Source organism: Branchiostoma lanceolatum, chromosome 6 (genome assembly GCF_035083965.1).
Source record: "Branchiostoma lanceolatum isolate klBraLanc5 chromosome 6, klBraLanc5.hap2, whole genome shotgun sequence".
In the NCBI taxonomy this organism is placed as follows: domain Eukaryota; kingdom Metazoa; phylum Chordata; class Leptocardii; order Amphioxiformes; family Branchiostomatidae; genus Branchiostoma; species Branchiostoma lanceolatum.
Genome location: NC_089727.1, coordinates 13629558 through 13653031, shown reverse-complemented (window position 1 = coordinate 13653031; position 23474 = coordinate 13629558). Strand labels below are relative to the sequence as shown.

The window sequence follows — 23474 nt, the reverse complement described above, 5'->3', positions numbered from 1 at the left end:
GTGAATAGAGGTAGTTTTAATAAATGCTCTAAAAACAACTGTTACTCCTATTGGAGAAGCATACTTACAGTATCACACTTAGTACTGATGGTATAGCAGGATGCAAAATATTGAGCTGATACAGAGTACATTCACTATATGCTTTATACAGTTTTAGAGACTTATTCCTAGACATGTGCCACTCAGAGGACTAGGCATGAATGGGACCAAATCAAACCAACAGACTTTTGGTATTTTACAGTTCATTATGGCACTCTATTTCTAACCATTGCACATGTCGATTCCATCTTCTCAATATTCTCTTCAGTCAGACCAATAATGTTGTTACTAATTAATGCTGGTGCCTTGACCATTCTAGACAGATGACAGTGATGCATAAAGAGCTCCATCTCGCATTTCACCTTTTCAGACATCAATCCCTGGAGAAAAAAAAAAGAGAAATGTTCTGAGTTATGTACTTCTAATAACACACTTAAGTTAACACCCAGTCACCTGTGCAAATGTCAAGAATATTAATCCAGTTCCCAGGTCTACAAACTATGCAAATATTTCCTAAACAATACCTTACCTGGTGTCCAGACCAAAGAGCCATACAAATATCATCTGTGCAGTACCTTACCTAAGGAGTGTGACCAGAGAGATATCAGTTTTATATGTCTACGAACTGTCAGCTGACCTGCATTAACTACTAGAATGTCTTGATTGATGTCTACCTCTTGCTCTTGTTACCAACTTCCTGCAGTGGTCTTTCTGGAATGTGACTGTCCCTCTTTTTTCATTGCAGTACAAACATATGTTTTGTCTTTCCATGTTAGAATAAAATGTGTTTTTTTTCTGCAAAACCAAGGAAAAGCAACCAATTGTGGAAATTTTGGCTATATACAACTGAACTTACTACATCTGTCTGACACCTGTGGCTGACTGTCCCAGTTTTCTAGGACAAATGCCCCCAGGGGGCCTGGATGACTCACTGTCTGCTATTACAATTCATGACTAACATTAATGCAGACTAACATTAGGTGCACAGCTTCAATTTTGGTAGTACAAAAGTGCACATGACCCAGTATTTCCAGCACTGGCTGGTGTCCAGACCAAAGAGTCATGTATGCATACAAGTGTTACACATACAGTACCTTACCCGGTGTCCAGACCAAAGAGTCATGCAAATATTACATGTACTAATTAGCCATGCAAATATTTCCTCACAGTGTCAGGTGACTCAGATCCCACCAATAACTTGGAAGTTTGAGAACAGCACTCCAATGATCTTCTGTGGTACACTCATATTAACTACATTACTAGTAATAGTTATGTAGATAATCAGGTCCTGTGAGTTATCTGACGGGTTGGCGGAAAGACCTGTCCGGTCTGGACAGCAGAAAAAACCTGTTTGGTCCCATTTGACAGGTTGAGCTTCCTGGAAGAAGGCGATAGAATTGCAAGCAGTCCGTCGTGTTGCATGCCGTATATCCTAACATGAAGTGCACTGATTGGATGGTTGGGGGTCTGCATGCAAATCTCATTGTTTACACTGGATTCTGAAAGATTAGCGAGAGTGTAGTATTTTCAACATTATTGGTGACACAGCTACATATTAAACTAACTCATTGCAAAGCATACATCTTGAAATGACTTATTAGCTTAAAAATAATTCTTCGCTTGCGTGTGCGTTTAATTCGAACACTTTTGAAAGAGTCATATCGAACAGAGGGGTCCTGTGGCACAAATACAAGCCCATAGGCAGGAGGATCAGAGTTTGGGTGCCGGGCGTGGCTCACATGGCCCCGCTAGTTTCATTGTGTGAAATAGGTGGTCACATAATAACAGCAGATTTAACGAATCATGGTTGCTCTCTTTCAAAGACGTTAGCTGTGAATGATATCTAGTAACACTTAAAGGATAAGTCAACAGACGGCGAGGCGAGGCTAGTTACATGTAGAGACAAATTGTGAACCTAAAAAATTATATCATGTGCCCATAGTCATATTACTTTTTGTTTTAGCTTTATCATGATAAGCTAGCAAATTCTTAGAACTGCTGAAAACTGTTAAGCCTCTAAAGTAGGATCATTTGTTGGTCATGATGTCTAGTTGTCAATTACATTGTACCCCAAGAAGGACAAGTTTCCTCTGAATCTCTTTTGTGAGATAAAAGTTACCTTGGAATAAAATGTTTTGTTACATCTTTGTTTCCTTTCTGCACATTTAATAGTGTGCACTGAAAATAGCTATTTCATTCTGACATACAATTTGAACATAATTTGTAGGTCTCACTATCTAAAATATAATGTACTGCTGCACTACTTTAATCTGGTACAGACCCACTGGACCTGGACCGGAAGTTTCTGTAGCGGTACCCACCCCTAGTGTGAAACATGCATTGTTGATACGTGCTGCGTGCTGCCCCACGCAGGCTTGTATAATAATGCGTGCCAGCGGGAAGAAGTTGTTTTTTTGTTGCTAAGATTAAAACACCACTGATAACACAAATCAGTCTCCCTCTTAGTATTTTGCATGATGATAACCCACAAAACCTTGTCTGTCATTGGCTAATTGTGGTGACACTCGGTGACCTGCTAGCAGCCATATGATCAGACCTCGCCAGAAATTTACTGCCTGCCTAAGCTGTGTCGCCAAGGAAGTTGAAAAGACAACACTGTCGCTAATCTTTCTGAATGCTGCATGAATAATGAGATTTGCATGCAGAACCCCATTTAGCCAATCAGTGCACTTAATGTTAGGATATACGGCAATACATCAGATGGTCAGGGGGCTCCATCTGTCTAACCGGACCAGACAGATTTCTCCGCTGTCCGGATTGGACAGGTCTTTCTGCCAACCTGTCATCAGACACAAATTCAGCCGTCTCCCAAGACTAAAAGTCACTTACCATAATGCGCTGGTTCATCTGCACTAAATATAGTCTAGCATAAACTGGGGTGTAAATGTCTCTAGGATGAGTATGGAGGAGGAGGAATTATCACAGGGAGCAGTCTACAGGTGGATTGTTGGAGTGATCCCTTTAATACCAAGCCTGGATTAATATTCACCTTTTTCACACTTCCCAAGATGCACCTCCAGGGTGCCGCAAAATCGATTTTACAACAATTCTTCTAAGCGTGAAAGTAAGGAATAGACTCTGCACACTTCAAATTGGTAAGCACGGTTTATTCATGACTTCTAATCGCCTAGAAATCAATGCAATGCTCATTATTAATAAAAGTCTTTGGAAGGAAAGCATTGCCGGATTTGAAATGAAACAGTTCAACTTATCAAGATAAACCTCCTTGCTTGTATAGACAATCACCGCTAAAAACCTTAAAACATTGTTCTCCCCCAGTATATAAAGTATTGTATTTGATGAGAATTAACACAAAAGAAATGTACCTTCCTGTGTTCTACCACCCTCCTACTTGGGTTTTCTGTTGTTTTTTTCTCACGCTAAGAAGAATTGTTGTAAAATCAATTTTGCGGCACCCTGGCATTGAATATTGGAAAGTGTGAAAAATGTGAATTGTTGTGAATAGGGCCCTAAAAGTGGAGGGAGGTAGTCTGCCAAGGTAGCCCACTATTCCTAGCCTAGTCACCTTTTCTGGAAACCTGCTGAAATACAGTTCAGTACCTTTCAGTGATGGTGGGGGGAGAGTAAGTATCAATTTGAGATTGAGAATATATCCCTGTCTCTGGACCAAAGAGCCATACAACTATCTTAATAGCAAATTAATCTAAATTAAGCGCCTTCATGTTAACTGGTCTGCAAAATATAAATATTGTATGGTGCCTTACCGTAACTGGTCCCGGTAGACTTATTAGAGCCATGTTATGATATTACATGAGCCTTAGGCCTAGGGAAAAAGTGCTGTTTCCAGTTTTGGTAGCTAGGTATTCTGTTTGTTATTTCTTTTTCTTTTAGATTTCACTTGAAGCACTGGTATTTTCAACATAATATTATTCAGAGAGATATACTAGTACTTTGCACAAGCACAAGTATATTAATAAACTTAACTTAAAGTTAACAACAAAAAAAGGAATACACTCCTACATAAAACATTTGAAAGTTTGAGTTTGAAATACAAGAAGTCTATTTTTAAATTCATTACTCAGATGTCAGATTGAAACTATTGTGTCCCTTGCCAGCGGCCGCCAAAAAAGCTAGGGTTGTCAGTTTTTTTGCCAGGGTCAGTTGAGAACCCGGATTGAGAAAGCATGTTTTTCCTAGGCCTTTACAAGTATACAATGTACTAGATCCCTCGACCAAAGAGCTATGCAAAATATCATCCAGCTTAGCTAGCAGGGCTTGAAATTCAATTTTGAGGATAGGTGTGTAGCACCGGTGCACCCAGCCTAACAATTTAGGTGCATAGAGAAATCTTTGGGTGCACAACATTAGATTAAATAGAATGCCATCGCTCTTGTTCAGAGCTGCAGGCAGAATCTGGAAGTTGGTGTGAGGTACTTGGTGTTGGCATGCACAGTAGCAGTGCTTTCAACAGTTTCGAGCGGGTCTGCCTTTTTCCCGGAATACACCAGAATACACCGGAATACACCAGAATACCCATAAATGATAAAGCCTTAAAGGAGGCTGAAATCTACCAGAATACGCTTTGAATGAGTAAACATCAGACTGCTGTATTTTGGCATGAAATAATGTATTCATGGCCCAGGGAACAAGAAATCATTGAATCACGAAGTTACTGATGGCAATGGCAACCCGGCCAGGCGACATGTTTGTTTTCATAATTTGTGGATTACAATCTTTGTTTAGCGGTGTCACAGTGTGGAATACAAAAAAGGAAATTTCGGAACTATTCAATAAGTTAACATCGCAGGTTGCTATATTTTGGCATAGAAATTAGAATAACATATATATGACCCTGGAAATCACTATACATGTTATAATAAATAACTGGGCGGCTCAACATTGTAATCTGCAATAAAAACATGGAGGCCTGGTCGGGTCGCCATCACCATCAGTAGTTTCAAGATCATAGTGATGTCTTGTTCCCTGGGCCATGAATACACTATTTAATGCCAAAATATAGCAGCCTGTGATATTTACTGATCAAAGCCTAGTATATTCCGGTAGATTTCACTCTCCTTTATACATATTTGCGTATTCCTGTGTATTTTGGTAAAAAAGGCAGAATGTTTCGAGCTCAGGAAAATTGTGATGATCCCAAATTCTTAATCTATTAGATTAGAAAAATATACTACCAAGGCTTTGTTGTCCTTGCCCTTTCATCACTAGTATGAAAAGGCCACCGAGTGCAGTTCTGAATGTTGGATTATTTTGCAGTTTTGGATACTGGTTCAGTAGGCCCTACTGATACTGCCTTGCTACTGATAGATCTACTTGGAGATTAGGTTAGACGCCAGGTAATTATTACTTATGGCTAAAAAGGCCCTGGCTATCTGTGACATGATTTAGTTTACTCAAGGTCATTATATACATTGTAGGATGTCCTTGGTTTTACTGCTTCCCAATCCTACTATAATTTCTAGGTCAACCTTGATCACCTTGTTGTTTCTATTTCCTTCCACGACTAAGTTGAATTAGACAATTAGAAAACTAGACCCTGTGGTAAGATCTACATGTACTAGCCGTGGCGAATGTTGCAGAGCTTGTATATAACGTTATATATTAGTCCGGTAACGTTACATGTTTTGTTTTGTTTTGTTTTGTTTTGTTACCAGTAGAAAACGTGAAAATGATATGTTTGGAAGGATAGTTCCAGGCGTAATTGTTATCAACGAGTAAAGCTGACCCTGGGGTTAGACCTAACTTACCTGCAGTTGGGGTTAAGTGAAATGAATATGTTTGGAAGGGTAGATCCAGGCGTTTGTTCCAGTACGCTAGCTCCTCAAAGCGCCGAGGACTGGGCTGCGATCCGAGAGCGGCCATCTTGAGGTCACTTCTCTAGCTGGGGTCATTCCCGTCATTCCCGACATGCATCGTGCCTCCACTAGCCCGCCACCATACGATCCGCCGTTACTCCTGGCCCGACTTTATCGACTAACGCTGTCATCTCCGGAGGAAAGGAGGACATCTCAGCCCCGTTACTACTGACTAACGGTGCACACCGTTATCCCATAGTTACTGTAAACGCTGTCTGTATGGGGTGGACACCTACAGTCGATACACCACAGGGACAGGAAAGTCTGATGAAAGAGCTTCGAGAATATGAAGTTATCTAAAAGACCTGCAAGACGCGTACTGAACAAAATGGCCGCAGTGTTGACATTCCACAGTTCTTGCTAGCGGCAAAAAATACCCCAACTTGTAGATATAGAAATGATGTGTGATTCTGTCACGATAACAAGTTACTGTGGCAACCACGCGAGCACCCAGGGCTATATCTAAGTTGTCCGACAGGATTCCACGATCGCTGCCTGATATGAAATTACTTATCAAAGGGCATCGTGTTGTTCGGAGCCACAAAGTGTAAGAATGCTGCAAAGCGTTGTTCAAAACAAATCTGGAAATCATATATCCCACGAAATTAAAGTTGAATCCTTTTATTCGTGTTCCAAGCATTGATACCACTTTGCTTTGTGCAGTTAGTTGTTAGAGGGGGAATTTATCTCAAACTCAGACTAAAAAAAATCATTAAATTTGAATTTTTTCAGCCTCTTTAGGCCTATCAACTAGCTAGCGTAAAAATCCATTTTAATGTATGCTTTTCAAGACTGATACAAACTTATATCATGGAAATCGCAGGATTAGTCTAGGAAATTTAGACATGTATACAACCTGTACTTAATATTAAGGAAGGTTCCATCGCAAATGGTGCAGCTGGGACAAGGGACTTCTGCCTTCTCTCATAAATCTATCTGCCAACGAGTCTGCAAACTCTAAATGACATTTTTGACAGTAATACGACCGGAGTTCTCTCGATCATCGCGCGATATTAGGGATAGGCCGATGTTTGCAGGTCATAGAGCCCCAGTAGATATGATAGGGTAGATTTTCACTATTTCGGGTGGAAAATGCGCGGGACCCTCTGTGGATTTTTAAAAATTGGGCGACCTTTTGGTGATCAACAAATACGGCGGAAGCTCCGAGTCGTTGACCGTGTGGTAGGAGTATAGCCATGTAGGAAATGTAGACTTGAAGTACCTTTAACCTACGCTGCGTCATTTATATGTCCACCAACCAGATACAACATAGACTGCACAGGTCTCCGTTTTACAGTTTCTCAAAACAAATCCAGAAGGATTAAAAACTGCTGCGTGACTCCAACACCTAATGTAAGGTCAGTTTGGACAATGTTGGGTGACGCATGCGAATGATTGAAGCAGAAGCCTACACGGCCCTAATACCTGCGGGGTAAAAGATAATGAGCCTCCTTTGTTGTAAAAAGTACGAAATACTGTTCTTGTCTTCGGCTATAAAGGCAACATGGCTGATTGATATTAACAACTGTATGTCTACCAGCGTCTACGAGTATCATAATTGGTGGAGATGCAGTTTGTAGCTGCTTTGAAATATTTTACCGGCCACATAAACACATAACACAAAGCTGCCCATACCGTTTTTTCTCACTTCGAGCCAGGCTACCTTTGCTACTCGCTTATTAACTTATTAAGAACTACGGATACACCAAAGTTGAAACAAATATCACAAACAAAGATAATATTCCAAACAATAAAGCAACTAACGCAAGTTCTAGGAATACATATTACACGCAAATCCATGAAAAAGCCCCCCCCCCTCTTTAAATATTAAATGAGGCGGACTGACCTGGTGAGGACCTCTCCACAGTCTGTACTGTCGCTCTGCGCTGCTCGCGGGGATCTGTGGCTACATAATGACGCCCTGTCCAACAACTTGTGATGGCTGCCAGCTATTGGCCTTGGACAAACTAATAGGAGACTGGCTTAGGTAAAACATTTAGACCTTGCATTGAATAAGGTCACCTTGGTGTTACCAACAACAACTTTAAGAAGTGCTGTTTCCTAGGTTCAAACGAGAAATGTAGTATGACGGCGTGACTGATATGTTTCATCCAATTCCTTCTATATTGTGTACGTCTATATTCGTGTGGTTTAATAGAGTAGCCATTTTCTTCACTGTTAAAGTACACCTGATTGGCTGAGGCTTTCAGGGAGAAATGTGGTTGTGTAAAACTAACTTTATTTCATCCTATAACCTTATAACCTGATGAAACTGTTCATCACCATCATCATTATCGGTCGGCTGCGTAAAGTGAACTAGTTCATTTAAATGCAGATACGGTATCCCCAGGGCAGACTCCACTTGGCCAGTGTTTAAAGCCATCACAACTCCAAACAGCTATGCGTGCATGAACCAGCAACTTCTGACAAGCTGGACCAACCAACATCAACCACTCCTAACGACCACTTCATTCAAACATCTGGTACATCCTGACCCACAGATTGAATAAAGGAGACAAATCTGCATTCACTCCAAATGAGAACTCCAAAAAGAATTGATTTAATAATGTAACTGTCTATCAGTAACAAACCAAACCTTTTTCCTGCTTTCGAACAACTTTAATCTTTAACATGGAAAAGTCAAGAATTAAATTTCAATTCATTTACTAGAAACATTACAGTTTGTTAGTGCTGGAATGTTATTGTGAGAGTATGGTGATTAACTGACTGGTGAGGATACTTCCTTACCTCTCTCAGTATCTATAGAAGTAAAAGGGAACAAGTCAATGGCACAATTACAACTTTACAAAGTACAGTGTGATTTGCAATCACAGAAATGAGAACTCATTAATTCCAGCAATTGCTTAACCTGAAAATTATCTTTGCAGCCATGAATTTACCGAGAAATCATGAAAAGGCATGGCACTTTAGAGAAGTGTGTGATTACTTTCAGTTAATTTGATTTATTCACATATCTATATTTCCAGAGGAGTACACTCAATATTCATTCAAAATTGTGCTGATTCTTCACCTGAAGATATCATGATTGATAAAATAGTGAAACAGGATTAGAGACCTCAGTAACTTGTACAAAATTCAGCCAATTACATGAAGTTAATGACAATTCAGAGACCATTGCGAGGTAACTCTGTTTAAGACAGTAGTAGTAGCATTAGCCCCTGAAAGATGAGGAGGTAGGTAGCAGTCAGCTACTTTAACATTGTGTTTCCAGGTAGCTCTGTCCAGCGGATACACACTGGTGAGGCCACACTTGTAATTCTGAATAAGATGTCTAGATCTGGTTGTGATGTTGTTGAACATCTTATGTCTCAAATGATCTCAGGTCGCTGGGGAAGGCACAGGTTGTAGAAGGTTGTCTTGTCCCAGAAGTCCACACTCTTCCAGCCACACCACCCCTACATTGTAAGCAATAGAAGTTGTGCTGTTAGAGACTAACAGCCTGACCATTCCGATAAAACGTCTTTAAAAAATGAAACACACTTTACAGTAAACCTTTGGCATACTCAGAGTCATACCCCCAGTTGTCATTTATATGTGTGCGGCTGTATGAGGATTTCCATGCTTGTAATCTGTAGTTTCATATAAAGCTCCGACTAGTTGTACCTCCCTGTCCTACGCTACAATAGACTCATCCCACAGCACGGCCAACCGCCATCAAAACATAGAAATGCAAGTATTTGACTTGCAGCCAGTGTCATTGGTCAAACTGAAAAGTGTCATTGGTCAAACTGAAAATTCCCTTGCTATTATTGGTTCAAGTGCTAATTGTAAAGGACTGTCATGATTGGTCAATTGTTGTTGATGACTGACCTTGCCCTGAATGACTGACAGGTCCTCCCCTCCTTCGTAGTGAGGGTCCAGGATCAGGAACTTGATCTGACCGGTCTGGTCACTGAAGTCCACTCCCAGGATGGTGTGGGCCAGAACACCACCACCTACATGTACAGGGTGCAGAAACATTTCTCAGGTCTCATCTACAAGTTATTGGTCACATCTACAAGTAACAGTTCACTTCTACAGGTTATAAGTCTGACAGGTTGTAGGTTACACATACAAGTCGCATATACAGGTTTCCTACAATTCATGCAGGCAGGTCCTATATTCACCAAGTCATACATACGGTCATTGACCTCACTTTCAGGCCACATTTGTTCAATGATAAGTACATGTTATTACTTTTGTTGCATATTTCAAATTGTACTTGAAGTTACTTGTGATTAATCCGAAAGATGGCTAGCAATATTGTGACAGACGTGGTGTGTGGGCTAAACAATGCTTACATGTGTATAGATTCTAGTTATACCTCCGAATCATTTGCAACATTATGGTTATGTGTTTATATTCCAATTCTGCTACTTCCTTTTATTCCATGTTCTTCTGTTAACTATCTAAATAACTTTAAAATAATACAGCATTCATGCAGTCTATGCAAAGCGTACATCAGTCAGAAGCCTAGCCTAACATTTGGTGCAGTACCTACCTATCATGATAGGTGTCCCCTGGGTCTGGAAGTGTAGCGCCAGCTCACGACCTTTACCCCCGAGGTCAGCACCGCTGCTTACAAACATTATCCTGGAGGTCACCTGAACATATCAAAACACATCACAAATGGACATGAAATGAAAGTCATAATAAAATAACATCAATATTCAGTAATGTTCAACTTGATAAGACAGTACACATCCATATGATAATAGATTTTGACTCAAGGATAGAGATCAAATTATAATCTGTAAAAATAAAGAATTCTTTTGCCCATCTGGTAATGTATCTGTAACATTTCTATATAAGGTGACTTGAGGGTCTCAAAGCATCCTTAGCGTTACATCATTTTCAAGATCTGAAGCACATTACATTTCACAGCATGAAAAATTGACCCTTGTAGAGTGACTTACCCCGAGTAGTTGGTTCAGACATGTGCTGACTTCTATGGACCCAATCCACTTCCGACTCCCCACAAACGTTACTGGTTTGTCCCCTACATCAACCAGGGCCTGTGAGGCAGAAATACAACAACAGCTGAATTTCTGGAAATGTCTAACAAACACTTATTCATCTGTAGAAAGACTTTGGCTTGTCTGGACAAAGTGAAGTCTTGCAAGTTACAAAAGAAAGTGAGAAAGTCTTTGTGTGGTAGACAAAATCAAAGCATTCTAAAGCTGAAATGGCCAGAGTAACAAGGTCTACTATATTTTTCTAGTTTTTGACCTGTCTTTATGTCACAAATCATAGGAAGCATGTGTAAAATAATGTGTCCATGATAAAAATGTTGGTTTACTCTGCGCATCTTGCCTTACCGTACGGCATATTGCAAAAATTGACTTTGCATTTCCAAGTATGTCTGTACACGGAATACTTGTTGTATAGCCCTGTATACTCTTGTAGGTTGTACATAGTTGTATCTCCCTGTGACTAGTGTGAGTTGGGACAGGCCTGTCTGTGTAGCCCTGTAGGTTGTACATACCTGTTGCATCTCCCTGTGTACCCCTGTAGGTTACATACCTGTTCTATCTCTCTGTAAGTTGGAACAGGCCTCTCTATGTTCCCCTGTAGGATGTACATACCTGTTGTATCTCCCTGTGAGTTGGGACAGGCCTGTCTGTGTACCCCTGTAGGTTGTATCTCCCTGTGTGCCCCTGTAGGTTGTACATACCTGTTGTATCTCCCTGCGTGCCCCTGTACAGTATGTTGTACATACCTATTGTATCTCGCTGTGTACCCCTGTAGGTTGCACATACCTGTTGTATCTCCCTGTGAGTTGGGGCAGTCCTGTCTGTGTAGCCCTGTAGGTTGTACCAGGAGCAGATAGTCTGTAGGGACCTGTAGGCACACCCCCAGCCGCTGTCATTCATACGGTCCTGCATGTAGTGATGGTACCTGTACCTGCCCTGCACTACGGTCACATCACCCTTCGCTGAAGGCAAAGAAAATATGGACACTTGATTAAAATCAGGTCAGGCCTTCAGCTAGAATTTTTGTAGAGGGAGTCCGCTTTTGTTTGTTGACACCTGATCAAACTCAATCTTTTTCTTTAATTTTGAAAACGCGATGAAAAGTTACAGCAACAAATTAAAAGTAAAGGACTGGTACTCCATGTACCATCACAGAGGTTTAATGTCTGCTGGAGTTATCATGTACCTATGACTAGTGACTAGAAATAAATGTAAAATCCATCATATAAGCTTGGATATCAAACTGTATCTACAAAAGGAAAAAAAAAGATCTACCTCCAGATGGTGGCAATCCTTCATGTGGGTTGGTCAAAAAAATATCTGGAAGGAAAAAAAATCAGAACAGTTACGGACATTGGTAAATGACATGAAAGAGACAGAGACAATTTGATTGAAAGCAATAAAGTATGTTTGTATCATCTCACTAAATTGATTCTTGTTCAGTTACTGTGCCATATACTTGGTATATGATAAAATGCTTTATACCTCCATGTTGATCCTCAGGAAAAACGTAGGCATTTTGTCTTCTCAACAAAGGACGATCGGCAGGAAGGGAGAATCTTTGATGCAGGTCTTTTCTGTACCACTCTGCAAAGGAAGAAAATCGCATAGTAAGTGAAATTTGTGCAGAAAATAACTATATACAGATAACAATGACACATTGAAAAGATACTTGAATATAGTGTCCGTTGTCTATTAATTACTTCACTCTAAGTCTTCTTTCTGACTTATCTGTATGTGTCTCTGTCTGTGTTTGTGTCTGTGTATATTTCTGCATATACATATGCATATGTGCATGTGCGTGCATAGGTTCTGCCAGGGGGATCAGTATAGTTTCTGCATATTCTGCCATAGTGGATGAAGTCTGCTCTCATCTTACATGGTGTTGACTTATTAACATGTTGTGTCCTCACCTAACGTGTCATCAGGCAGACTGCTGGGATAGACAGCTGTCAGCAGGTGTGGCATGCCAGGTGCTAGGAAGTGGTAGGCTGCAGGCACACAGAACTGGCCTCCCTGAAAATACATGTAGATAGATACATGTATACACACCAGGTACCGTATAGATACATGTATACATGCCTGTATACACACCATTGCAGGTACTGTGTTTACTTATTCAGAACTTAGGAACATTCTTGACGCATCCGTATGTAAACTTCATTCTTCTCGTTGAAAAAGGGCAGTCGGATGGACGCCCGAAACGTCTGATTTTTATCGTAATTTGTCCAGTAGTAATGTTTAAATTGTACCACTCCAGGTACTGTATAGATACATGTATACATGCCAGGGACTGTAGATAGATACACGCCAGGAAGTGCATTTCAGACACAACTAACCCACCTGGAAGTGCATGTTCAGACATGCCTCCATGCCCCGTAACTGCCTGCTGACCGCCTCCACCATGAGCTGGGGTACTCTGGACACTGGGTCGTCTCTGTGGATGTAGGCGGTCACATTGATGGACACAGGCAGGCACACATTGTGAAAATTTCCTACAGGACAGAAATCAAAGGAACTGAATTTGTATGTTACACAGGAATGAATAGAGTGTGTCAAGAGGGACATCACGCCTTTGTCTCCCCAGTATGGACCCGCTGGACAGAGCTGCCCCTGCAAACATCCTACTGCTGCCCACCTGATGCAGCAGGATAATCAAATATGGGATACTACTACATGAAACATTATGTGTTCCAAACTCTAAGCAAGAAAAAGCTTAAAAAGGGAGCCCCCTCACTTGATACTGAACAGGACTTACTTTTCTCGGAGTGTATAATAGGCACACAGGATGGTAGCATGGCCATGGCCTCCAGACCAGTCTGTTGGAACAGGAGCTGCATACTCAACACATCCTGGCAAGAAACAATGGGAAGTCTTCATCAAGGATAATCTCACCATAAATATATTGTTTCACAATGTCGTTTTCATAATTTGACTCTTCATTCTCTAATAAAAGTAGTTGTTTAGTCATCATCGTAGACAAAACACATGTATGCTTTTTATACAGTATTTCATTCAATTGTGGTCATCAATAAATTATATACCTGTGTATTACTTCTTGCTTTGCTATCTTTGTTGCCTCCTTTTTTTGGCAACTCCTCTGTGCCTGATCTTGCCACAAACTGAAGTAGCCTATGACAAGGGTCATGGTAAGATAAGGGAAGCGAGGTTGCGTCCACGGTTTCGTGCTGTCGCAGGAGGACGTCGGTGTCCGTGAGGTGGAAGATGGTGGCAGGAGTCGCGATCTTCTCCTGTAGATTTCTGAAACCCTCCTCGATGGCTTTGAACATGTCATCATCTAGTAAATGAAAATAAGTTTGTATATCAGTGATTTTCCTATGACATAAAATGCTCTGACGATGATATGCATTGTCTACATTTGTATTCATCATACAGTTAGAGCTTTATCATAATAAAATTAACTTTATAGAGGTTTTCCTTTAAAATTTCAGAACTAAAAAAAAAAATTATGGAATGCATATTGAATATTCTTTAATCAACTTTTCTGTCACTTTGACATAGTTTGATTTTGAACTTGGATTAAATCTCTTTAGAAACATTTAGTTGTGAATTTATACTGACCAGTATATTTGATAAGAAAAGAATTAATATCATGAATATAACAACTGGAACGTTGACCACAGTTTTGCCTAAAATATAAACATGACAGATGTCCCACCTTCTCCAGGATTGTATTCGAACTCGAGCGACAGTTGCCCCTGAAGACGTAACAACAGAGTAGTGGACAGAAGGCTGGAATCTTCCACCTCACGAACATCAACAGGGGCGGCACTGCCACTGGTGGAGTCATAGAGAAACAACTTTGAGAGCTGTACATCCCCTTCATTCTCAGTGGTTGGGTCCACTTGAATATGCTGTACAATCCACTCATTTGTCACAAAAACATCCTGGAAAAAAATTGTTGGGGGAAAATTATCCATGGTGCTTCGAAAGAGGAAAGCAAAAAAAGAAAAATCATAGCCCTTTACATTATATGGTGTTTGAACATGAAATCATAGCTTCCATGCCATGTGTAAAATGTCTTCATTACATTCCATATACAAATTCAAATTTACCTGGCAACTTCCAGGTTTGACCATTCAGTATGGTGGACGATATTTAATGCAACAGTCATGTGAGAGAAACACCATATACCTACTACCGTATACGCACCATAATTTCAATGGTATGTATAATTGAAAAATGTATATGACTAATCTCTATCAATGCGTGCTAGTAATCTATATTATCTAAATCTTACCTTAAGTCCAGCTTGCACAAATCTCAAACACTGGGTGGAAACATAATCAGGTGTAGGTGGTTTCTCAGAGGTGTATGCAACTCCAGCCAGTCTTATACCTGCACACAGAAAAAAACAATGTACCCAACATTTTGTTAGCCTGGAGTCCAGCCTTCTTAGCCTGAGTCCGCTACCCAAGCTTCGCTCCCCACTTGGTAGCAGACTAGAGCTAAGAAGGCTGGACTCCAGGCTAACATTTAGTATCTATCATCAAGTATGTGAAACTAAGTTGGGGCATGAAGTAATTTTGCTTCCATGTAAAATCTGAACTTATGAGACCATCCCTCACCTGCGGGCAGGTGGAGTAAGGTGTCCTCTGCCTCCTGCTGCAGTGCAGTACCGTCCGAACCCACCAGGGCACCCAACCCCACCACTGTGGGGATGCCAGTCTTGGTGCTGGGGATTCCCAGGAGGAACCCCAGGAGTCCTGGGTCATCCACCTTAATTTGTTGCTTGACTTGCTGAAACATGGAAGAAAGGTTGACAATAATTATTAAAACATACGTCATAGTGAATATAATCCTACCTCTGGACGTCGATAGTTCTAGTCCCAGTGCTGACCCTCATCATGCACCTTGACTGTAAATCATAATATAAGGAGGTTCCTGATTAATGGTACCTCGGGTATGTTAAAGAACCCACCTACAAAAAGAGTGGGGGTCTATCCCATTGTGAGTGGATAAAATATATCAGTCTGGTCGTAAGCAACTTTGTACCGGTATGCCTAAACACCTCACCCGACCTCATCCGACCTCACCCGACCTCATCCGAGTCTAAAATGCAGTGTACATGGGGCAGGGACATTATTTGACGTTCTGGATACCTTAAATATGCAATTATGAATGCAAAACAAGCAGCAAACTCCAAGTATTTGCCAGTTTTTGTAAGTTACTCCGCTCGTTTCCAAGATAGAAGGGTGATACGTGCCGTTTTGAGTATCATGGTCACGGAAAAAGTCAACAGTGCAGTCAAAATAGGTCAGATCAAGCATATAAATGTGTCTCCGGTATCGTGACAAGTTCACCAATCTTCTACAGTGCTTCAGAGGAATCAGACTTTTGTCAGAAACAAGATTTTTCGAGTCCAAGTTGATCTATTTTCCGCGGGGTTTCGCCATTGTTTTCAACCCAAATACGCACCATATGGGGGTTTCGCGGCACCCGTTAGAGCGGAGTAACTTATAAAAACGGGTAAATACTTACAGTTTTCTGCTGGTTTTGCATTCATAATTGTATATCTAACGTATCCAGAACGTCAAATAGTGTCCATGCCCCGTGTACACTGCATTTTAGACTCGGATGAGGTCGGGTGAGGTCGGATGAGGTCGGGTGAGGTGTTTAGGCATACCCACTTTGTACTGTTAAACATGTCAGTCATGCGATACGAAAAAACAAACACATGATGATGTATTAAAGAGTTTTCTTAGTCTTGTTGAACTGGCAGTGTTAACAGAAACACAAAAATGTCTAAAAAACTTTTCTCATAATTTTACTTGACCCTGTAACACTATCAAAAACACTAATTTGGGGGAACTTTAATTTACGCCCCCCTCCCACATTCCCGTACGGATAACTATTAGTTCCACCGCGTTTATCCTCAACTGTGGCGAGATCAACACGCATTGTTCAAAATCCGTATCATTCTAATAGTCAGATGTATACTAAAGGTGCACAATTATCATCGTTTGGTTTTCAAAAATAGTAAAAATCTTTACCTTTTTCACAACGGGCAACATATGGACGATTTTGGCCGCCATGTTGACGATGATGCAATATGACCTCAAGTAACCTTATCTTCAAGCAGATGTTGGGCGGGACGTGGTGATGTGGTTTTCGTCACTGCTGGGCGCTTTTTCTTTCATACACATCCCTCCAAGCAAGCCAACTGTTGCAAGAGTAGAATAGAGTAGAGTAGAGTAGAATTGCAAGGAAGCATGTACCGTTTTTCGAATGACTCGTCTTCACCCGGCCGCTATTAAATCTCCAAGCAGATGTTGGGGTGGACAAATCTTAACCTGAGGTTTTTAATTGTGGAATAAAACCTCCTTGGTTAGATAGACTAGTCTTCCGCCAGCATTTGCAGGTACTGGCGCATGTGGGAGTGGTCATGTAGAAATGTTAACGACATTCCCACAATATCTGCCTGTTGATCTAGCCACAACAAACACGAAACAAATGGGCGGTAACTTTGCCGTCTAGGACATTCTACTATGATAGTAGGGAGGATATTTTCCAACGACTAACATTGTGTATTTTCAGTTTGTTTCAATAACTTTATTGCAAAGACGTAAGTTGATATTGCTGTTTTAGAATGAAGTTTATTTAATTATCATATGGACGCGTTGGTAAAATTCATGTTCAATGTAGAATTGAATAAGACCCCCCCCCCCCCTAGCAGAGCTTATCGTACCCACATAAAAGTTTTCAGAGTATCGTGTTACCGCCATGTGGTTAGTGACAGAAAAGTGTCCATGAGGTAAGTTTTGTGTGTTGTGCGGCAGCTTATATCCCTGAGTTTATCAAATTTAGCGAATTTAGATGGATAAGAAGTCACCTAAGTTCCCACCTTATCGTTCGTAATTTGAAAAGATAAAAAAGTCGTGGCCGTGGAGCTCGAGAAAATTATAGCGGTCGGAAGCGCCTGTCAAAGAAAAGGTCAACAAAGCCGAAGAACAAGTTGCAGAAGGATCCTTTCATATGCTTGTACTAGACACCCAAGAGGAAGCCTAAAGACTACAGTTGAGTAATGTCTTCCATTGTATCACATTTTTCTAGATTTATATAATAGAAGCTTCGGCCTGAGTAGCTAACGCGTTACTCACCGTAAAGATCAACATGTAGGAATTCCCGTTGGGTCGCTCATAGTAATTTTCTGTGGTCTCTCAGACTCTGTGGACTAATGTCCTGTTTATACAGTTGCTAGTGGTGCAGTACATTTGATAAGGGGTCATTTTAAGATTGGTGTGATTATGTACATCTTTAATAGATCTTAATATATTCCCACAAGTGATGTTTATGAAGCCTTGCTTCTTATTTCAACCTCCTTCAATCTTGGTAAAACATATTGAAGAACGTGGTACTTTGTCAAAATTATGATGGTATGCATATGAGAGGAACTTCGTCTAGAATTTGTGAAGCTGTAGTTGATAGTACTTTCAGATGACTCAATTGCTGATTTCATAGGGAGCCATATAAGATCATATAACGTTATGCTTGTAGAATGCTAGTAGAATTTCTGGCAACACCGCAGGGGCGGATGCATTTGTTTTTCTAGTTACCTTCACCAAGTAGATCATGTTTTGGGTAGCTTTTGTATGTGGGTATGCATGTTAGTATGTATGTGTGGATGAACAGCATAACTCGAGAATGCCTAGGTGGATTGTCTTGATATTTGGTATGTTGGTAGGTCTTTACGAGACCTGGAAATTATTAGATTTTGGGCGCCTGGCAGCTTGTTACGGGACTTCAGCATAACTGCTCATTTTGATATCTCGTATTTTGGACATGCTATGCCAATGGGGAATTTATTTGCATAATCAATGAGAAACATTCATAAGGCATCAGTCGTAAAGGTTAGAATCTAGTGCAATATTATAGTGTCAATCAATATGGCTGACTTATCAATTGACTGTTTGTTTTTTCTTGTAGCAATGGTATCTGTGTCTGACTTTTGTGCAAAACTTTGGTCACTGGACAAGAACAGACTGGTTCGAGGGAGAGACTACGACATAGACCTGGAGGTGAAATTTGACAAAAAGGAATTTACCATAGAGGATGAGGACACTTATTTGTCATTTTTTGATACCTAATGATAATGTACCAAGTTTCAGTCATCTTCGTTTATGAAAAATTAGTCTACAAAATCTTTAATGAACACACCGTCTATTCAAGACCCTGATTATACTTCTGCTGGCTGAGACTACTATCACACCTCGCTCCAATTCCTAGCAGGTGCAAAAGAGAAACTGTCATGAGTTCAGATATGAAGATAGGCAATTGGGGACTTTCAGCCTCCTGCAATAACTGAAAGTGCATTTGGAGAAATCTTTATCTACTAGTAACAGCCCTCATGTGTATCTACATAAGTTTTTTTTCAGTACTGGCCAAAATGTTCCTTTCCTTGTTAATATTTTTCAGGCAGCTATTTTACAGATTTTATTGTAAAAGTTTTTGACTGTTTAAAATTTACAATAAACTTATCCAGTAACTGTTGCTCAAGTTACTTTTGTATTTGCATCTTATTACGTGGATGTCCAACCTTCATCAATATTTTTTTCAGGATGATTTGCTGTTCTCATTTGTGGATGAGGCTAATCTGAAGAGCATCCCGACCTTTAAAGGTGAGAACTTTTGACAGTGAATCTCTGAGAAAACAACATTTGTCTTTACCCAGGAAAGACTGCTGGAAGATTTTTCATTTGAGGGGTAGGGGAGGTAAATATTCCTGTGGTAACTAGAAAACATGGATTTGTAGTGGCATATGCTCTTCTCGTTGAAGAAATGCAAGATTATAATGTTGGGAGGTGGCATACACAAAAAAACTATAATGGACAACTTCCTACAAACAGGGAATTTCATTAACTCCTTGGCCAAATTAACCTCAGTCCATCTTCTTGACAGCTGATATTGTGACCTTAAATTCATAATGTACCTTGCTGTTATAACATTGTTACTGCATCCTCCCCAGCTCTTCGACGCCTGTTTCGCAAATACGATCACGTGTATGTCACGGCTCCACATGAGTCAGCTGAAGCTTGGACTTTCCTGAACCATTGCTTGGAGACACCCGTCATGCAAGAGACACACAAATTCCTGGCTCAGGGAGGTTCGATCATTACTAGGTTTTGTTCCTGATACTTCCAGTTGAAAATAACGAGTGGTTAACTGTAATTTCTATTCAGTTAGTGCTGATTCATTTCTAGTATGACAGATTGCAGAATGGTGTGCCTATACTGTTATGTGTGTACATATGCAACTTACTCAGTACAATCGCATCTCCGGCTCCAAGAATAATCTACCAACTACTAAACGAATGTAATTACAGTACTAGTATTTTAACAGTACTGATTCGCTCCTCTATAAAAAATGTTACTGAAGGATTGAAATTCTACCACCTGCAGTGTTTCATCTGTTCTCTCTATCTACAGATTTCATGTCACAATAGCCAGTGGTCCTTTTACCGCCCCCAGGTGTGGTGCCTGTTTCTCAGAAAGGCTTCAGGAACAGACTGTACACACTGTGGTTTGGGCCCTACTACAGGCCTAATACGGGCAGGTTAGTACTTTTAAACTTTCAAGTTCTGTCTCCTATCAATGTAGCAATCTTAGTAGTCATCACTAACCATTGCTCTCAATGTTATATCTTGCCGCAATAAATGTGTTTGTATACGTACCTGCTTGGATTATATATTGTATATCATTGTTCAGTCACCAGGGCCCTTTGTAATAGCAGTTCGGCTAGTTGAGTAGCCCTGGCTGATAATGTCTTTAAACAGCCAAACAAATTAATCAAATCAAAGCAGCTGTCATTTTGATGCTGTGGATCCCACTGCTTCCAATGTTCTTTTCCAATGTATGAGTTAATAATCTAATTATCGAAGTAAGAAATGAACTGAAACTGAACTGAATTGAAGTGTGTCTGAATCTAGGACCTCGGATGATGGATTGGTGTGCGTTTGTGCAATCAGACATTAGGGCATTCTTTTGCACAATACGATATGAAGTACATGTCTCTTTTGATATCTGAACCTGATAGTTTGTTCAAGTATCAGGCCACATTGTATTCAATCTAAACAGATGTTCCACAGCGTTTGAGCACACGTTTGTAGGAGAGCCATGTCATGACTACGTGTACGGCTTCCACAACTGGGTCCGTCTGTATGAACAGGAGCGGGATCATCGGCTGACCTATGAGGGCTGGGAGGTGAGGTAGCCTTTGTTTATTTGTAGTGCATTTTAAGGCTCCATATTGTTATATATTTGTGAAGTACAAATGTTTTCTAGAAACTGTCTTTTATATGTGTAATTTTTCAGAACAATTGTGTGTGTGTGTGTGTGTGTGTCTAATACACTGAAATAGAATTGAAATTGATAAAAATATTTTCATTATGACGCAAAAGTGACTACATCTGGCCTTTTTCCGTTCTCTAGTTCAGTGTCAGTAATGATCACATCATTGGCATTGACATTGATTGGAATGGCTACATGAGCAAAACGGGAACGAGCTTCTTCGTCGGTACAAGCCCGGAGTTTGAGCTGGCCATTTACACCACATGCTTTTTGGCTGGAGACGAAGAAACTCGAGTCCGCCTTGGAATCCCCTGGAATGTCACAATTGCGACTTACGATGTGGATGGTGAAATTGCTGCCTGTTATCCGAAGGTTGAGGTCAGTAAGACCAGAAGTTTGATTACCGTATTGGTAGTCGTCACCCAGAATATTAAAAAAGAAACACTCTGATTTGAAAAAATAAAGATCATTATTGTGTTTAGGGAATGGCTGATCAATGTTTGCAGGTCACTGAGCATATATATGATATGGTAGATTTTCAGGTGAAAAATATGAGCGACCCTCTGTCGATTTAAAATCAATTTTCTGGCGATCAGTTAAGATAGCTGTTTGCCAATGTTTGTTGACTCTGCAACAGGGGTATTCCAGTTTGATATAATTCTACAGACAAATTTTCCTACAGAATTTAGTCTAACTTTCCGTTGTTTATCACTTGTTTAGGACGTGTTAATTGAAGAAGGCAGAGACTTCCTGGAATACCTTGATCAGCGGAACATCGGCCCGGAGCTGGGAAAGTACAAGCTGAAGAACATCTATGAGAATGACTACACAAACACGTATGGCCAGTATGGACGGTGGCCTGGAACACCCTTCTCTTGGGTCCTTTGTACCCTTGAGATGGAGGAGAAGGTCGATGTGTGGACCAACTATCACGGCGTAGACATCGTCGAGTTTCTCGAGTAGAGTCATCAACTCCAGACAGCTGTACACCTGTATTTCTCCATTTGATTCCTTCTTTTCTATTTCCTTTTCTTACTGCTGGTTTATTTACTTCTCTCCCTTTTCTCTGTTATCCCGTCGGCTTTCTTAGGTGACCTGTAATAAACCCTCAAGGTCAGCATGTGCACTAAGTACCATTTCTGAAGTGAAATAACAGAGGCGTTTTTATTCATGTTTCTTTCTCTCTTGTTTGTTTGTTTGTTCCTCTTTTATTTTCTCCCCTACTCTGCTGTAGAGGTCAGCAGCAAGGTGTACTGTTCCAGCAATAATCCATCATGAAATACAGTCAACAAAATCTAGATGGCAGTGCATCTCTTTCCTGCCATCATTCCCTTTTTGTCTGTATTACTTTTTGTTGTCTTTAGTACATTTAAGACTTATAGAGGTTTTACTTTGTTAATAGCGTTAAGCGCATAGCTCTTTTTATTGAATTTTTATGTGGTTGACACAAGCACAGATTTACAAGACTAATGTTGTTAACATTGACAAGGTATTGCATGCAGAAACCTTTGCAATTGGAAAATGGTTGAATTCTATGATGTTTCGACAACAGTTGCTGTTTTCATTTTGTTGAGAGCGAGACAAGAACGCTTTGATAATACTTTCTGTACATAATGTTGCTGTAGTTTATACTGCATACAGACAGCGTTTTTAGTATATAGAGCAGTTGGTTTATGAGTAAAGAGTAAGTAAACGAGATGATTTGTCTGAGTCTCATTTTTTTCCATAGGTGGAATCACAGCATACTGTTGCAAGACAAGCCGTCCTTTCTGATCATGAATGATGCTCCTTACGGACACTGCTAATAATCATAACATTTAAAAAGTTGACATCTTCTTAAGACATGATAGAGATGCATTCTTTTATAGAGTTTGAGTGTATACATGCAAAAGGTCATTAACGGTGCACACCCCAGTTCTTCCGCGACCGGGGTCCACAGAAGTGCGCGACAAAAAAGTGACGGAAGGGTTTCGAGGGGCTGGGTTTGAGTTTAGATTTCTCATAATGTGCTTCGAACTGACATTAGATACTAGCATGGCTGAAAAGCGTATGAATTGGTGTGTTTTGGGTGAAAATTGCGTTTCGATCTGAGCCTTACTTCCGGATATCCATCCGCGTTGATGGTGAAATGTCCCTTGGCCGGAGATTGACCTTTGTTGCGTTCTGTGGGTCATGCTGACATGCCTCGCGCCGTGGATGATTAAAGAAATCTAAGTACTAGAATTTTCTTTATAATTGGCTCGACTGTACGCTAGGTTTTTCTCTTTCTGACAACATCAGTCGTTTCTACCTAGAAAATT

At 40.4% G+C, this 23474-nt stretch overlaps 2 protein-coding genes and 1 long non-coding RNA gene across 3 annotated transcripts; 1 reads left to right on the top strand and 2 right to left on the bottom strand.

Annotated features, from left to right (window-relative positions):
- LOC136437429 (uncharacterized) lies at positions 1 to 6124 on the bottom strand. The gene is made up of 2 exons (XR_010756178.1): positions 5787 to 6124; positions 1 to 419 (listed from the first exon to the last, which is right to left on the bottom strand). It is a non-coding gene; the product is annotated as an uncharacterized lncRNA (long non-coding RNA).
- Positions 6125 to 8491: 2367 nt separating this feature from the next.
- On the bottom strand, positions 8492 to 17013 carry LOC136437385 (ufm1-specific protease 2-like). The gene is made up of 15 exons (XM_066431979.1): positions 16882 to 17013; positions 15457 to 15628; positions 15129 to 15226; positions 14547 to 14775; positions 13912 to 14165; positions 13626 to 13719; positions 13211 to 13362; positions 12781 to 12883; positions 12353 to 12454; positions 12143 to 12187; positions 11654 to 11829; positions 10811 to 10909; positions 10396 to 10498; positions 9726 to 9850; positions 8492 to 9310 (listed from the first exon to the last, which is right to left on the bottom strand). The coding sequence occupies exons 1-15, from the start codon at positions 16921 to 16923 to the stop codon at positions 9224 to 9226; spliced, it is 1881 nt and encodes a 626-aa protein (XP_066288076.1). The 5' UTR covers positions 16924 to 17013; the 3' UTR covers positions 8492 to 9223.
- Positions 17014 to 17587: 574 nt separating this feature from the next.
- On the top strand, positions 17588 to 22832 carry LOC136437410 (uridylate-specific endoribonuclease B-like). The gene is made up of 8 exons (XM_066432012.1): positions 17588 to 17904; positions 18815 to 18906; positions 19446 to 19506; positions 19854 to 19991; positions 20356 to 20440; positions 20962 to 21088; positions 21316 to 21552; positions 21895 to 22832. The coding sequence occupies exons 2-8, from the start codon at positions 18817 to 18819 to the stop codon at positions 22135 to 22137; spliced, it is 981 nt and encodes a 326-aa protein (XP_066288109.1). The 5' UTR covers positions 17588 to 17904; positions 18815 to 18816; the 3' UTR covers positions 22138 to 22832.
- Positions 22833 to 23474: the final 642 nt, after the last annotated feature.